This window comes from Protopterus annectens, chromosome 7.part1 (genome assembly GCF_019279795.1).
Source record: "Protopterus annectens isolate FY-2018-M chromosome 7.part1, PAN1.0, whole genome shotgun sequence".
NCBI classification, from domain to species: Eukaryota; Metazoa; Chordata; order Ceratodontiformes; family Protopteridae; genus Protopterus; species Protopterus annectens.
The window spans coordinates 418,769,412-418,787,073 of NC_056740.1; the positions used below are offsets into that span (position 1 = coordinate 418,769,412).

Sequence of the window (17,662 nt, forward strand, 5' to 3'; positions counted from 1 at the left end):
GTTGCAGTCGCAGCTGAGGTGGCACTCCTCTGGTTGGCAGGTTGCCACTGACGACCCCTGTAGGCACCCCTCGATTGACCTCTGCTTCTTGGGCGTCTATTTCTGCCTCTCTGTGCTCTGGAGGTGTCTGGAAAGGACCAATTCTTTGAAGGCCAATTTCTGCTGAACCTCGGAGGTTGAACCTGCAGAAAATCCTTGACTGTTTGGACAGATTTTGCTTTTTTTTTAGTACCTCCTGTGCAGGGGAGCCAAATAAACTTTGTTTCTCCATAGGGGCATCTAGGAATTTAGACTTAACATGGTCTGGCAAGGATTGCTCTTTTAGCCAGGCATGCCTTCGAATTACTGCTCCAGTCATAGCTGATCTAAATGAAGCCTCCAGTGCATCGTAGCCACATTTTAAGAAATGATTACTGACCTGCTGAGAGTTGTGTACCAAATCCTGAAGGGACGTACGGTCTAAAGGCTCAGGAGAGGAAAGCTTTTTATTCAGCTGATCTAACAAAAATTCCTGGTACTGTATCATGTGAAATTGACAGTTTAAAGCCCTAGCAGAAAGAGTAGCAGATGTATAAACTTTTTACCCCATCTCTCTAATGCTCTTGATTCTCTTTCAGAGGGTAGGGGGTTTTTGGCAGAGGCAGCTGCAACACCCTTAGGGCCCTGAGAAATGGTTTCTGGGTCTGCAGCATGGGCCTTATACAAATGGAAGTGAGAATCCGGGACCCTGTAATATCTGTCAGGTTTGGCAGGGGCCGGGGGGAGAGAATCAGGGGCAGAACTGGCATCATTGTATGCATCATCAACAACTGATAGTACAGGTGGTATGGCTAAAGGCCTATGCTGTGGTAAGTGTAAAAAAGTCCTTAGCCTTTTCCTAGAATCAGAAAAATCCTGACCCTGCCATTGGAAGTGTTCCCTCATTGAGTGAAGAGTTTCCCCAAATGAAAATTCTTCTGGGGGGGGGGGGGGGGCAGAGGGAATGGAGTCTTCTGCATCAGAATCCTCATAAGGTGAGTATGGTCCTTCCTGATGGTCTGATAAATCTGATCCATCCGAGGAAGAGTCAGAGGAGAGAGGTTCAAGGGGTTCAGTCCTAGCCCTCTTTTCAGGAGGGGGTTGTGAGGGCCTGTCTGGATGAGGTTGGGATCCCCTGATCAGAGAAATAAGGTCCTCAGCAAGGCTGAGAATCTGAGAACTTGAGGAAGGTCTGTGAGAGGGAGCCTTGGTAGGTAAGGGCTTGGAAAGTTTAGCTGCTTTAGCCCTGGAAAAAGCCTTGATAGACATAGAAGCAGGGGGTCTAGCTGCCCCACGTGAAGGAGTGGAGATGTCCAACGGAATGGTGTCGGACAAATCTTGTGTGCCTGCTTCTTTGGTAGGATTTTCTGTAGCCGACTCAGCCGGGGCCTCTGAGGCCTCGGTTGTCGGAGGCATGCTTTCGGCCGAAGGAAGAACCGAGGACTCTGTTTCAGCCGAAACCGAGACACTCGCGGTAGGCCTAACCGTGGTTTCAGCCGAAACCGCGGGCCGCGAGTGTCGGTCCTTTTCCTTGCGTTTTTTGGCTAAATGTGTAGTCTGAGTCTCCAACGGCATTTTATATGCAAAAGCGGAGCCAAAAAACTCTTCAGCAAACTCCGACCGACGTCTAAGTGTCCGTCGGTTGAAGGAAGCACAGGCTAAACAAGCTGATACGTCGTGGTCTGGGCCTAAGCAAGGAAGGCAGTAAGAGTGGAAATCCTTATGAGGTATTTGTTTCCCACAAGTTAAACAATTATTTACTTTGTCTGACATCGGCTGAGGCAAGAAAAGAGTCCCCAATGGGGTACTTAGCTTTTTTAGAAGTCTTCGGTAGCTGAAATCTCTGGATCTGACCGACCGGCACTTGCGAACAGCTTCTGCTTCAGGCACCGCGCGGCAAGAAAGACTGAGGAAAATGGTGTCGGCTGATGCCTTTATACCCCAGGAGCTATGACGTCAGGTGAAGTGCGACATCAGCCGAGGCCAGACCCAGACTTTGGAATCCGGACGACCGAAGGGCTGCCTGAGGCAGGACAACCCATATGTTATTACTGCAGATGCATCCTTGAAGGACATCTCATAAATGTTCTTCCCTTCTACAATTCTTTCTTAACGGTGTGCACCTAGCAAACGAAGGGCGTACCATGGCTAGGACTGGCCTGGGTAAATAAGTAGATCAATTGAGACCTCCAGCTGCAGCAAGAAATAAATTACTCTCTTATCTTAAGGGAAAAAATGGTGGTGGGGTGAGGTGGACACACGGGCCACTGGCACTGAGGGAGGAAACCTTCAAAAGGAAACGGCTGTACAACTTTTTTCTAACTAAAGCAGTACTTGCGGGAAGGGATGCTACTTGAATGAAAACTCAATGAAAGGAAGGCCCAAGACCAAAATAAGTTGTATATAATTACTGCAACTCCCAGTAAAGGCAATAGGGTGTTAAAACATCAAATGGAAAAACATAGAAAATGGAGGCAGGCCTAATATGATCAAAGTATACGCTGTGCTTAAATTTCTGAGAGAATAAATTTTCTAACTCCTTTGTTAGATATGTCTAGTGACATACACCAAACTTGCCAACAGGTTTCTATTATGTTTCACAGACAGCGACTGATGGAATATTTTACTCAAAAATACTAAAATACTACACTGCGACTTTTTTTTTCCTTTCTGGTGCAGCAAAATCATCAAGAAGGAATTAGGTACTCATCAGGAGAAATGCAGTTTTAGTGTTCTCTATGAAGATAATGGTGAACTTCTGCCCTAAATGTAGCTTAAACAGCTTGTCAAATTCCAGCAATGCTGTTTTAAAGAGATGCCAATAACTATTAAAATGCAATTTTATCTGCAAGCCAAAGGCAAGAAACTCAAGTACAGTATTTGCAGGTGACATTTTCTGATATTGTTCGATCTGAAGTAAATAAAGGATACTCTCTCAATTCCTCCATTGTTAGCGTAGCTAAATGAAAAATGTATAGTGGTTAGGCCTGCCTTTTCAATGATCCAAAAGAAAAAGGGAAGAAATACAGACCTGAGGTCTGCTGCAAAAGAAGTGGTCAGAGTATACAAGAACTAGAGTGCATTACAGTATGCATTATTACTTAAGCTAAACATAAATGACCCTTTAGTAAAGGTCATATTAGCAGCAGGATGGGAGATTAGTCTTTTAGGGTGCCATGCGTCACACATTTCTGTTAAATCCTCTTTGATCATTTTCTGTCATTAAGTACTCATAATGAACATGCTTACTGGACTTTTGTCATATGTTTTATGTTATTTATTACTAGTAATTCCCTTCTATCCAATACACAGTCAGCAGTTCCACTGTAATTACAAGATGTTATTGCTATCGGATTTACTCTGTGAATCAAAGGTACTTTTAGAATAACTATACAACATTACAAAACAAAAATATAGTAATGAATGATTTTTAAAAAGTACATATTGATACGTTTTTAAAACTTAACTGAATTATCATCCATTACAATGTCAAACAGATCCAACTTTTATCAAGAAGCAGGAATTCTTGTTGAACTAAAAGGTTACAGGTCACAAACCAAAGAAAGTCAAATAAGGGAGAACTGCAATTAATGCTCTGCACTTAGAAATCATCAAGATCTGTTAATACAAAAGGAATTTCTGACAAGGGAATATAAATCAATCATCGGTCATGAAAAAAAAATCCTGATTAGCAATCAAATTATTTTAACTCATTAGTAAAATAAAACAGTTTTTGTTTTCTTGCTGTCCATTTCTTACCTTTCTCTGGTCTCTGTCCTCATGTCTCTCTGTGGTCCTTTTTCCTTTTTCAAATCTCTCCCTTTCTGCACTTTTTCTTTTGTTCATCTCTGCACTTTTTCCTTAGGTGTACAAAGTGCCCAAGTACAGCGGGATTCAGAAATTCAAGCTACCTTCAGTGCTACGGAGAAAACAAAAATCTTCGGAATGGAACATAATGGAGCAAGCTTAGAGGCTTGAACTGCACAATTATTTGAGATCAAACAAACAAAAACAGCAAGATACTTGACCCTGCAATAAAACAGATTAGCACCGTCACAATTTTCCACAAGACAAACCCTGCAGGTAGGCTGAGGGAGTAGCAGACGTAGGGTGGAAGGGGTGGCACAATATGTAGATGGGTTGAGGTCTACCTGTGCATCTGACAGTGTACAGAAGGATCAGCTAGGTGCCGTCAGCTCACTAAGACACAACCCTTAAATGCTGAAGTTTAATGCATGCTGACAACAATTAAATATGCAAAATAAAAGAATGACGCACAACTTTCCAGAACAGTGATCTAATTATACTTCAACTGTGTTACAAAATGGAAGACATACCTGATGGTGATGACTTAGGAAAACCTTAATGCCTAGTTTTGTGGTTCAGCACACATCAAACAGTAAACTCTCAGTTAACCAGCACCTATGGGGATTGGTAGATCCTGAATACCTGTAGTTTCTGGTTGCTTTAGAGTTGCTATTAAAAATAGGCCTGACTAATACTGCACCCTATACTATTTGCTTGGTTTGACTAGTTTTTAGGCTGGGGAGAGAGGGAATTTACTTCTATCTTCCTTTTTAAAACTCTAAAAATGTAAGACATGTTTCTGTGGGGGAGGGGGGACACAAAGTGCAACACGAGAAAATTATACTGTATTTCTTCAATTTTTTTTTTCTGGTTGCTTGAGTTCCGGTTAACCTCGAGTTTACTGTACAAATGTTATGGCAATAAACAGTGGTCTACTATCTATGTAAACCAGAACCCAAACATAATTAACTTCCTTGCACTTTATGATGAGCCAAAGACTGTATAAAATTAGCATATTGCATAAAAAAAAAAGAAGCTACGTACTCACCATAACGTTCCAGGTTTGTTGTCCTTGATCTTGCCTTCCTTCTTGCTGTTTGGGTTCGGAGCCGATCCTCAGCTCAGACTCTGCCATATACTATAGCTCGAGAGCTTTTACTGGCTCAAGGCTAGCCCCTATCCCAGCATGCCTAGTGTTAGTTACCCAGATCTCATTTGTGATAACCCAACACTAGACCATATAAAAGATAAGAGATATACTCTACTTTAAATATTCGATGATACCTGTATATAAAGGTGTGATCCCGCCACAAGGTAATAGTAGAAAAACTGAGACTGACCATGAGGAATGGCATAAAGGAAACCCAGCCAGTATAGCCAATAAAATAAAAGGGGTGCCCCTTGATCCTCCAAGGAAGGGGGAAGGAGGGAGGGACGCAAGAAGGAAGGCGAGATCAAGGACAACAAACATGGAACATTATGGTGAGTACATAACTTCTTTATGTTATGTTGTCCATATCCCGCCTTCGTTCTTGCTGTTTGGGACAGCGTGCCCAGCACCTGAGACTTGGGTGGCTCACTGGAAAAACTCTTCAGGACCGTAGAACCAAAGGATGTCCTGTTCCAGGAGGCCACATCTACTTTGCAATGAGTGATACAGGTATAAGGATTAGCCCATGTAGCTGCTGCACAGATCGAATCCAAAGGCAATCTGGTCCGAAAGGCAATAGAAGTACACAAGGCCCTTGCAGAGTGCCCTTTAATTTTTCCTGGAAGTGTTTACAGAACTCGTAGACATGTTTAATAGTGTCTGAAAGCCACTTTGATAAAGTCACCTTTGAGACCACAGAACCTCTTTTATTGTCCGCAAAGGATATAAACAATTGATCAGATTTTCTAAATTCCTTGGTCCTGTGAAAATAGAAATGTAACTGTCTATCAACATCTACTGTTGAAGTTGCCATGATTGGGGAAGAACACAGGAAGCGCTATGGATTGATTCAGATGGTATTCAGAATATACCTTTGGTAAGAAAGAGGGGGTGGTTCGGAGAAAAACCCGATCTTTATGGAAAATCAAGAAAGGGGGTGAATAGATGAGGCCTGTAATTCTGAGACCCTTCTAGCTGAGGTAATTGCAACCAAGAAAAGGGTTTTCCCAAGTCAGAAACTTCAGCAGACAAGAAGCAGACAGCTTGAAGGGAGGAAGAATCAAAGCGTCTAAAACTAAATTTAGATTCCAGGGAGGAAGAGGCTCTCTTACTGGAGGTCTCAATAGGGTAGTACCTCTTAGAAAAGCCTTGCATAACCTAGGGGACATGATATTGGCACTCATTTCTCCCATATGGAAATCTGAAATGGCAGCTAACTGAACTCTGATCATAGCTGCAGCTGCTCCTTGGTCAAATGTTTCAGCGAGAAATTCAAGAATCTTTGAAATGGGAGCAGTAAAAGGATCAACCTGATTTTTGTCTGCTCAACAAGAGAACCTCCTTCCATTTACTAGCAAAAAGTCTCCTAGTAGTCGGCTTATGGGAGGAAATCAAAATGTGCCAAACTGCTGGTGAAACATCAGGAAGCCTGGCTAAGACCGGAAGTGGAGACACTAAGCTGTGAGCTTGAGAGTTTGAATGGAAGGATGGAGAGTACCAGACTTATGTCTCACAAGATCTGGCACTGGGTCCAAGATCCATCTGACAAGGCCAGTAAGGGGCAATAAGGATTAACTTGCAACCTAACGACTGTGCTTTCTGAAGAACCTTGGGGATTAGGGGAAAATGTGGAAAGGCGTAAAGCAGTCCCGGGGGCCAATCGTGAACAAGTGCATCCCTGGGTGACTGTCCCGGTGGTGGGACTAGGGCAAAGTAGCTGCTGCATTTGTTGAGGGGGGTGGCAAACAGATCGCAGCTTGGCTGGCCCAATTTGCAAAAGATCAATTCTGCTACCTCCTACTTCAGGGACCACTCGTGGGGCATCAGGATGGCTCGGCTGAGCTTGTCCGCTATCACGTTGGATTTTCCCAGGATGTGCGTTGCAATCAGAAGGCGATGCAATCAGAAAGCGCTGGGAAGACATCACCCATTGCCAAACTCGAAGAGCCTCTCAACACAAGGGGCAAGACCTGGTTCCACCCTGTTTGTTAATGTAAGATGCTACAGACATATTGTCCGTTTGAACTGCTATAGTTCCTGTAGGTGGGGAGTTCTGAAGTGTCGCAATGCCAGGAGCACTGCTCTCATCTCCAGGACATTGATATGCAAGTGGTACTCATGTTCCTGCCAAGTCCCTTGAACAGTCTGCCTCAGATAATGCCCCCCCCACCCTATCTGGGAAGCATCTATGGTCACTGTGGCTGCAGGTTGGGGGGCTAGAAATGGCCTGCCTATTGTCACCATAGGTGAGTGAAACCACCACTCCAGATCCCTTTTGCATGACTCCGTGATTAGAATCCGATGCGACACGGGTAAATACTGGAATGACTATTGCACAAATCGAAGTCACTGTAGAATTCTCATGTGAAAGTGAGCCATAGGGACCAGAGTGATTGCCGCTGCCATAGAACCCAGTACCTTGAGGACGAATCTTGCTTGAATCCTCTTTTGTGTGAACAGTACGACTACCTGGCAATGGATCATTGATGCTCTTTCTTGAGGCCATACCTCTCAACCTGGAAACATCAAAAATCTGGACAAAGGCCCCTGAAAAATAGGTACAAATCTGTATGCTAATTAACATAAAATTTACATACACAATTATGTAACCCCACCCACTCCAATGGAATTGTGGGATACCAACTTTCAAATGCAAACTGAGGAACAGATATATGGCCCAAGACCCTGTAGTAAATGGTAACCATTTCTGTAAATGTGTAGCAATGATGTTTACTGGGAAGGGAGACTATGATGAACCTTAGGATTTTATTTTTGACGACTTGCAGTATGTGAGTTTTGTGATAAAAGTAGGGCATTAATGGTAGGCAATATTCTAATCTTAGCAAAAGAATATTCTAGTTTGCTAGGACCTCCAAAAGTCATTCTCCGTGGCCTACTGATCAGTGGTGTTATCTAGAGTTTGTGTCGCCCGGGCCTGTCTGAGTTTGCTGCCCTTCCTCCCTCACAAAATCATGGTCAAATGGGGCCCCAAATACACAGCCCTTCCCCCCTGCAGTCATTCTAATGTCCCATTACTTGGATATTTTACCCCATTTACCATAAACCCTGTAATATGCATACTGCTTTACTTCTACAATGACTATTTGGATTTCATTTAAAACTTTTATTTTACATTTTATAGCACAAACACAAATAGACATCTGCTAAACAAAGCAATAGTCTTACAATGAAAATAGACTTAGCATTACGTCTCTGCCCTGAAACTCACCATTCATTGAAACAGCATTGAAACCCACATTTAAAGAAAATGCAAAAGTCAGATTCTAAATAATTCCACAGTAAAGAGATCTGTAACTAATGAAGAGGTTGCTGCTAGCAAACAACTTTATATTTCATTGTTTCATCTACAAATAAAGTGCCTGTTGCCCTTGAAGGATAAATTGCCTATGTTACATTAAAAAAAAAAACTGATAAGCTAGTAATACTGCAAAAGGCAATGGATGGCAAACTGATAACAGGTTCATAGTTACTAGGTATCTCCACCAAAGAGGACATTCTCAGGAGTGCAGCATCCACCCTTCTTTAAAAGTACAACACAGTATCAGCAATCCATCTACATACTGTGGTAGTAGAACCCACAGCCTTCTGCATCAAAAGCAAGCATATACTACCTGTTGTGCAATGACAACTGCTACTTTATTTTAAGGGATAAGATCAAACCTTCAGAAAAGTTAACATTCAGATGTACAGTCCGCATCTACTACAGAATATCTGAAATTGTGTGTTATGGCATTACAAATGGTCGAGAGTGAACAACTGTTTTTCCCTAATCCATAACAGAATTGGTTAAAAACTTACTGACTGGTAACACAACCCATGAGTGTTATGTGGGACCTAGTAAGCTAGCACACGTTTCTCTTCTTATTTTACAATTAGGGACAAATATCAATACTTCCAGGAGAGGGTGAGCTGTACTGTATTCCTACTCTATCACAGTGGTCCTCTGCACTTAGGTATAAAACAAAGTGACATGCTTGAGTTTAACAAATATTGATGGCTAGCAATTTTTCTGGTAATCAGTGAATTAGTTATATTGCATTCCAGTAATGAGGGTTTCATTGATGTATTATGTTCCGGTCATACATTTTACAGTGACAAAAATAAACGTTCTTGCCTTATTTAAAATAAAATTGTTTACACGTTCATAGGTTCATACTAGGCTATCTGCCCTAGGGCATTTATAAGCCTAGCCAGAGTGTGTTTGGCTTTCGCCACCCATTTTAAATGGGTTTTGCTATGCCCTTTTTTGAGGTTAGTATACTGTGCCTCTGTCTAACAGTGACACAGAAGTGATACCCAGGGTAAACCTACTATCTTCTCCCATCCACTCATCAAGATTCCTCCCATCCACTCATCAAGATTCCTTTTGAAGAGAGTCAATGAGGGACTCTGCCTAACCTGGACTGGGATTTTATTCCAGAGTGAAGGGAGCCTCTGGGTTATGAATCTGTCCCTCCAGCATGTCCTATTTATTTCAGTGCTGAGGTTCAAGTCTCTCGAGCGCGTAGCTCAATAGGATTTGGATTTTCTGAGGTGCAGCATGTCCATTAATTCCGGGTTGGACATGGCTTTATACGTCAGGCACAGATCGCCTCTGAGCAGGCGGTAGGCCACTGAGTATAGCTGCAGTTTCTTTAACCGGGCAGCATATGGCATCTGTTTGAGCCCTTTGATCCTCTAGGTGAGGTACTTTTGGGGGTCTTTCCAGTTGCTGCAGGTGTCTGGTAAGGTACATCCCAAAACGGGCACTGTACTCAATTATGGGCCTGATGAGGGATGAGTAAAGAGGCACGATGACCTCCCCTGATCTAGATGTGAATCCCTTAATGATTAGGTGGGCTATATAAAATGTTTTTCTAAACACTTTGGCCACGTGGTTGTCAAATGAGAGATTGCTATCAACTTGGGTCCCCAGATCCCCAATTACTTCTTCCGTACTTAATGGATTACCACCTATGGGTTAATTTGTGGGCACTTTGTTTTTGCCAAAGGGGATTACTATACACCTTTTGGCGTTTAGCTTGAGGCCATGGCTCTGGCACCAGTTGTCTGTTTCTATGAGGCCCTTTTGGAGGATGCTTGCGTCGGCTGGAGAGTCGATTATGGTGCCCAGTTTGCAGTCATCTGCGAACTTGGTCAGCCACAGTCCTTCCGTGTTAGCCTGTACCTCCGAGAAATATATACCAAACAAGACAGGTCCCAGGACTGAGCCTTGTGGGACGCCACTTGTAACTGGTTTGGAGTCTGACATGGCTCCAGCAGTTCTAACCATGTGGGTTCTGTCCTTGAGCCAGTTTGCAACCCATCTAGTGACAAAGGGGGTTATATTTACGCTGGTGAGCTTATCTATAATGCCCGAGGGGGTATTGTATCGAAGGCTTTTGCAAGGTCCAGGTAGGCTGTGTGGACCACCTTCCCCTCGTCAATGGCCTTGGTGACTGTTTCAAAGAAATCGACCAGGATTAAGAAGCAGGATCTGCCCTTAAAGCCGAACTGGGTAGGATCCAGTGTCTGTAGGTCCCCAATATCTTTATTTATGAGGTCCATGATGATCCTTTCCATAGCTTTGCAGACCAAGCTAGTCAAGCTTATGGGGCGATAGTTTCCAGGATCCATTGAGGCACCACCTTTGTGGAGAGGGACCACTGTTGCTGTACGCCACTCTTTGGGTACATATCCTGTAGTACGGCGGAGATTGAACAGTAGCTTTATGTTTGGGTTTAGTTCTTCTTGGAGTTCATGTAGGATGCAGCCCGGGAAACTGTCTGGTCCCATTGATGCTGTGTTTTTTGCTTTGGAGAGGGCGGCTCTTACCTGAGCATCTGAGATGTCAGGGGGGCAGCACTCTGTTGGGATAGATGATATTTGCCCTTTTGGTGGGGAAGGGGGGGGGAGAAGTTTGCACTGAACCTGTCAGCTAGGATGTTGGCAATGTCTGTGGGTTTGGTGTATTTTTTGTCATTTTGGACTAATTCTGAGCATATCTGGGAATTCCCACCCAGGTTCCTAACATAACTAAAGAAAGCCTTGTGATTATCCATAGTGTCATGTGCAATTTTTCTCTCGAAGCTGGCCTTAGATGATTTTATGAGTGCCCGTAGTTTTTTGCCACTACTGATCAGAGATGCCTTCCCTTTCTGGGATTTTGCTCTATCACGTAGTAGCTTCCTCCTTTTATTGTATAGTTTGTTTATGGCTGGGGTCCACCAGACAGGACGCCTAACTTTGGAGGATTGGGTCTTGGTTTTATTTGGGATTGCAAGATCCATGCATTCCTGAAGGTGTTCATAGAATACGTTTATAAAGGATTCTGCGGTCTGGACCGTATTTTCCCCAGGCCCGGGGGCTTTGAAGGATTCCACCTTGGTTTTGAGGAGTGTGAAATTTGCTTTAGAGAAGTTTTTCACTGTGGTTTTCTGGGCAGGGGCTGGGGTCGGGATGTGAATATCTAGTGAGATTAGTTTATGGTCCGATCTTACCAGTGAGGGATAACACTTATGGTCTGGAGCATAGAGTCCCCATGTTGGTGATGATCAGGTCCAGTATGTTTTCCCCTCTTGTGGGAGTGGCAACAAGTTGTTCCATAGCATTTGAGTTTATAAATTCTAGGAACCTTTGGGCTAGGGTGATGGAGCTAGAGTAATGCTCCCAGTCTATGTTAAGGTAGTTGAAGTCGCCCAATATAATGGTGTTTGGAGAGACCTTCCTATTTTCCAGTGTTCTCAGGAAGGCCGAGTGGCGTTCCTGGGTTTGGGAGGGTGGTTTGTAGCAGGCTATAAACTGGAAGGCAGTTTTACCCACTGTTAGTTGCACATGGATAGTCTCTGATGCTTCGTGCTGTGCCACCAACCTGGAGGTGTGGGTATCTTTGACGAATATTGATACTCCCCCTCCTTTTATGGTTCGGTCCAAGTTTTGTGGCTGAAAAGCATGGTATGAGGTATAACCTGGTAGTGCTGGGGTGCTCTCGGGAGCCTTGAACCAGGTTTCTGTTACTGCACAGATATCGATGTTCTCCATGCTAAGGAGAGTTTCGAGTGCGTGCATCTTGAGGTTTGGACTTCTGGCGTTGAGTAGCATTACTCAGTTTCTTATCCCTTGTGATACCTATGGAGGTGGGTTTGTCTTTTGAGCCTTGCCTAAAAAAGGCACTATGGGGGTGGCAAGAGCCTTTGCCAATATCCCAAAGTCCAGGGGTGACAGGCGCAAGCCGTCCCTAGTGAAGCATCGTAGCTTGTCAAGCATGTCATCCCAGGCAGACAGGCATTGGATCCCCTTTGAATGACACCAATACTTAAGCCAATTGTTGAAATTGATCATCTTGTCTTCATATTGTGGCATCATTCTTGGTGAGGGTAAGATGCTACTCAAGGTCAGGGTCATACCGGCCTGGGCTACATGCTCAGAGAGCTCCTCTATGTCTCTTTTCATGTAGTCCAGGGAGGTACATATCAGGTCATTCACACCAGCATTGACAATGACTGAGTCATATTTGTTCATGCCTTGGAGTGACCTGAGTGCTTGTGTTATGTGGTGGATCCTAGCGCCCGACAGGCAGCTCATCGTGACCTTCTCCCTTGTTCAGCCTGGTGAGCGGGACATCAGTGTGCCTGACGATAGAGTCACCTATTACAAGTGTATCAGGTGTGTTGTTTGGTCTTAAGGGCTGTGACTGTTCGGCACACTGGCTTTGTGAGCTATGTCTTGCACGTGTTTTGTTTTGGGGTAGCGGTTGCTTGGGTGTCTGCTTTGGAGGTCTCTGCTGCTTAGGTAGATGTTTATTTAGAGCCTCAGAGTATGTTTTTGTGTGTTTATGTGTTTGGTTTGCTATCGTGGTAGGTCTATGCGAGACAGCCACGCACACAGACAGCCACGCCCCTTAATAACATTGTCTAAACAAAACGAATCACTACACTTTCAGAGCCACACCTTCGTCTATAAAATGCAAAGGAAAACATTGTCTGCAAAAGAACTGGCACTCGAGAAAAATACCGGTCCAAAGAATCACTACACTTGCAGAGCCAGAGTCCTTAAAGGAAAACAACGGGATATCAAATCAAATATCTCTACCTGATGTCTCTCTAAAATCCTGTTATGTGATACAGCCTCAAAAAAACATAACCGCAGCTTTAAAAAAAAATCCACTATTCTCTTTTACTGCTTAGGCTTCATACTTTTCCGTACTGTTTGACTTTCAGTTTTAAAACCAAGATGACAACTGTCTAGTCGTCTCTTAAATAATGATGTCACATCTGCCATAGCTCTTGCTGAAGATCCTGGGAGGTTTCCTCCCCCAAAGTGACGTAAACACTGCCTTATTTGCATGCTGTACAGAATCCCTGTGATCCTCCCACATTGTGATGTCAACACTGCCTTTCCCAGCCCACTGTTAACCTAATAAATGAACTAGGTGTGTGTGGAACTCCTTTTCTGTGTTAGCAAATCTGGTCGACTCTATTCATGTGAAGCACTTCTTCTTCACCAGCGTTTTGCTACTTCATAAGTAAGGTAAGTCTTATTACTTTCTTAATAGTGTATCCTAAATGTAATCTGTCCCTGTTTCTATGCCTCCCTAGCCCTTATATTGTGTCCTCCCAAGTTTTTAATTGCACATTAGTGGAGTTAATCTTTTTCTGTTTGTAAGGGTGCCACATGCTTCCCTTTCGCAGCTGCATTTTTAGCTTAGCCTACTTATTTTCGTTTTGATCCAGGGTTTATATTTCCCTGGTTATGTTTAATGCTGGCGTCTTTTGTATTCTTGAGTCGGCCTGTGTTTCTGTGCTTGCTGCCTTTGGGTTTCCTTCTGAAGTAAGTGTATTGCTGCTTGTAGTAATTGTATTACTGTCTAGTGTTTTTAGTTGCTTGCTGGTGTTTTTTAAAAACTATGCTGTATTTGTAGCTATATTTGGTTTTCTTTAGTTGATGCCTTGTGCTTCACGATTGTGGTTGCTGGTGTGTTTTTTTTAAAAACCTTGCTGTATTTTGTTTCTTTTGTTGAGCTTCGCGTTTCGGTCTTGTCATGTTTTTTGTTTTTTTTTTTTAATATTAGTAATCCATTTTATTGGTTATGCTGCTGGGCTTGCTCCGTTTTATTTGTTATGCTACTGTGCTTGCTCCGTTTTAGTGTGTGTGCCATCAAACCTGCTACCTGCTTGAAACTTTGCCACAGCTGAATAATACCTTTTTTTTTCCCGTTAGCTGGGTAATGAAATTATTTTAATGTGGACGCTGGAGCCATTAGGCATAAAACTTATTTATTGAGTAATTCTGCACCCTATAAACATACTTATGAATAGTCAGCAAGAGAGTGGTAGTAGTCCAGGGGTGGTTTCTGCAGCTATACTTGTTTCATGCAACTAAGCTAAGTGCATTTCTGGGTTCCCATGTAAGATTATTATAGCAGGTAAATATACAGTGATGTAGGCAATATAGAGCTTCAACATTTTGTCCAACAGTATGTGTCCATAGTTTAGAAGTAGCCTCAGACACTTCACAATGCTCAGTTACACATAGAGCGCAGGTTCTTGTTAGATTAATGTCACGGTTGCTATCATATTCTTTGAGCCTGCGTGTTGCTTTGCTATCATATTCTTTGAGCCTGCGTGTTGTTTTGTTTTTAAATTAATGAAAAACGTAAGGGAAATAAGAGAGAAATAGAAGATAGATGGGAAAGGAAATGAGGAATTTTGCTGCTTGTACAAGCACAGCAGCTTAGTCATTGTAAAGCTGCTAAGCAGCATGCTTTGAGTGAGAGTTGCTGCCAATTCCTATTGAAATAATGGAATCAGCATGGCATATATTTTTTTGACTTTGTTATAAAGTTTGGTAGACAAAATACTATTTCTTTAGTCTGCAAAGTGATATTCTGCCTGTTAATATAACATTTTGTGAGTGAGTATAGCACACAAACCACTGAGAAGCAAAGTCTGATAAAATCTCTAAGGCTGGTAAGCTTTTCTGATCTCAGTTTTCTGGTAGTGAAGTACATGCCTTGCAACCATTTTTTTTGTGGCCAGGGATAGCACTATCATGGTAGGGGCTCTGAGTGAGAAGAAATAAAACAGGAGGAGGAACTTGCTAAAAAATACAGGTAACATATGTAGTGCCTTCAGCTGGAGGCCTTCTAATGTCCATAGGATACAGCAAGGGGCAAGTGTGTGTGTGTGTGTGTGTGTGTGTGTGTGTGTGTGTGAATGCAGGCAAGCGGCAAGTGCGTGTGTGTGTGTATGTGACCTAAAAGCAAGGGGGCAAGTGTGTGTGTGACCGCAAGCAAGGGGGCAATTGTGTGTGTTTGACCGCAAGCAAGGGGGCAATTGTGTGTGTGTGAGAGACTGAAAGCAAGGGGGCAATTGTGTGTGTGCGTGTGAGACTGCAAGCAAGGGGCAAGTGCGTGCGTGTGAGACTGCAAGCAAGGGGCAAGTGCGTGCGTGTGAGACTGCAAGCAAGGGGCAAGTGTGTGTGTGTGAGATTACAAGCAAGGGGGCAAGTGTGTGTGTGAGACTGCAAGCAAGGGGGCAAGTGTGTGTGTGAGACTGCAAACAAGGGGGCAAATGTGCGAGACTGCAAGCAAGGGCCAAGTGTGTGTGTGTGTGTGTGTGTGTGTGTGTGTGTGTGTGTGTGTGTGTGTGTGCGACTGCAAGCAAGGGGGAAATTTTGCCTCTTTCAAGATTTCTTGTGCTGTGAAGTTCATAGATACAACTGATTGAGTGGATTTTACAGGGAGCTGAGAGATGCAGGGCTGCAACAATTATCAGTGCTGCTTATGTCTGCTTGCTTTGCTAATATCACAACAGGTTGTTTGCTTTTGATGCAGAAGGCTGTGGTTTCTACTCACATAGATGCATTTGTGAAACTGTACTGCATTGCAAATGGGGTGGATGATGCACTCCTTGCTGGTGAAGAAGATTGTCATCCATTCCCCACTGCAGTATTACCAGCTTATTGTTCTTGTGTAAGATAAGTAAATTATTCAAAAAGGGCAACTATGACATTATTTGTTGATGACATGACATCTAATTTTTGGCTAGCAGCAACCGCTTCATTAGTTACAGATCGCTTTAATGTGGAATTATTTACAGGACGTTTACTGCTTCAGAAATTGTGCGTATGTACTGATACTGGTGGACTGTAGAAGTCTGACTACACTTGTGATGGAAATATTCAGAATTGGGCAGTATTGTCATTATTGGTGCATGCATTTTGTTGCACTGTTTTCAGGAAAAATGTTTGAAACAGTAAATATAAAACACCCACTAAAACTGGACTGCATTGTACAAGGAATATAATTATATACAATCAGGAAGGTGTATTCAACAACATGTGTATTTCTCATGTGCAAAGGGTCTGAGAATTTTAAAATATCACTAACTGAAAGTGAAACTTAGACTACCACTGGCTACATGTGTTATCTTTGAATGTCTGTTTCAGTGCTGTTGCAATGTCCAGATTCTGACTGCAAGCAAGGTCGAAGTGTGTGTGTCCGCAAGGGGGCAAGTGTGTGTGTGTGTGTGTGTGTGTGTGTGTGTGTCCGCAAGGGGGCAAGTGTGTGTGTGTGTGTGTCCGCAAGGGGGCAAGTGTGTGTGTGACTGCAAGCAAGGGGGCAATAGTGTGCATGTGTGTGTGACTGCAAGCAAGGGGGCAATAGTGTGTGTGTGTGCGTGACTGCAAGCAAGGGGGCAAGAGTGTGTGACTGCAAGCAAGGGGGCAATAGTGTGTGTGTGTGTGTGACTGCAAGAAAGGGGCAAGAGTGTGTGACTGCAAGCAAGGGGGCAAGAGTGTGTGTGGGGGACTGCAAGCAAGGGGGCAAGAGTGTGTGTGTGGGGGACTGCAAGCAAGGGGGCAAGAGTGTGCGTGACTACAAGCAAGGGGGGGCAAGAGTGTGCGTGACTACAAGCAAGGGGGCAAGAGTGCGTGTGCGTGACTGCAAGCAAGGGGGCAAGAGTGCGTGTGCGTGACTGCAAGCAAGGGGGCAAGAGTGCGTGTGTGTGACTGCAAGCAAGGGGGCAATAGTGCGTGTGTGTGACTGCAAGCAAGGGGGCAAGAGTGCGTGTGTGTGACTGCAAGCAAGGCTTCTTATTTTTGGATTGTTAGTCTCAGTTTTTGTGGTTTTCAGTCAAACTCTTTTGGAATAAAGTCACTAAATGAGACGCTGAGTTTCTGCCTTCATAACCTTCAGAAAAATGCATGCTAAAGCAAGACCTGTTATTCGATCAGCTCTCTCAGTTTATACAAGATCAATTTTTTGTACTGTTTTGATGTCCCCCCACATATATTTTGCCTTGTCCAGATTTCCTGCATTAACAGGTTGCTAGGTACATGCAAATAAATTGCTTTCTTAGATTAGGTATATCCCAACCTCTCAACTGTCCCTGAACTTGGCTCAAAATGTTGCTCTTCCCCTAATAATCCCTCCCCAGAAATTGCTATTTTGGAAGAAAACATGGAGGGTTTACCATTAACTGTAATAATCCAGTTAGGGATAACTTTCATTTCATAAATGCATGTTTTTTTTTATTTTGTCAGATGCTCAAGTTAGTAGTACTAATATTAAAAGGAGCCCCTTCTTTGACAGGTTACCAGCTGTATTGTGTGGCTATTACCTTTTTGAATCAAAATTTTTTTTTTTTTTTTTTTTTTTGGGACAATTGCTGCCAAATCATTAGAGAC

At 43.3% G+C, this 17,662-nt stretch overlaps 1 protein-coding gene across 13 annotated transcripts in view; it reads right to left on the bottom strand.

Moving 5' to 3' along the window:
- Positions 1-17,662, bottom strand: part of PBRM1 (polybromo 1) — a 2,726,611-nt gene that overhangs the window by 2,610,383 nt on the left and 98,566 nt on the right. For all 13 annotated transcript variants that reach the window (XM_044078866.1, XM_044078877.1, XM_044078870.1 and 10 more), the window contains exon 2: positions 3,778-3,937. In XM_044078866.1, the coding sequence (XP_043934801.1) occupies positions 3,778-3,864 (87 nt within the window). In that variant the 5' untranslated portion in view covers positions 3,865-3,937. The remainder of the gene's footprint in view (positions 1-3,777; positions 3,938-17,662) is intronic.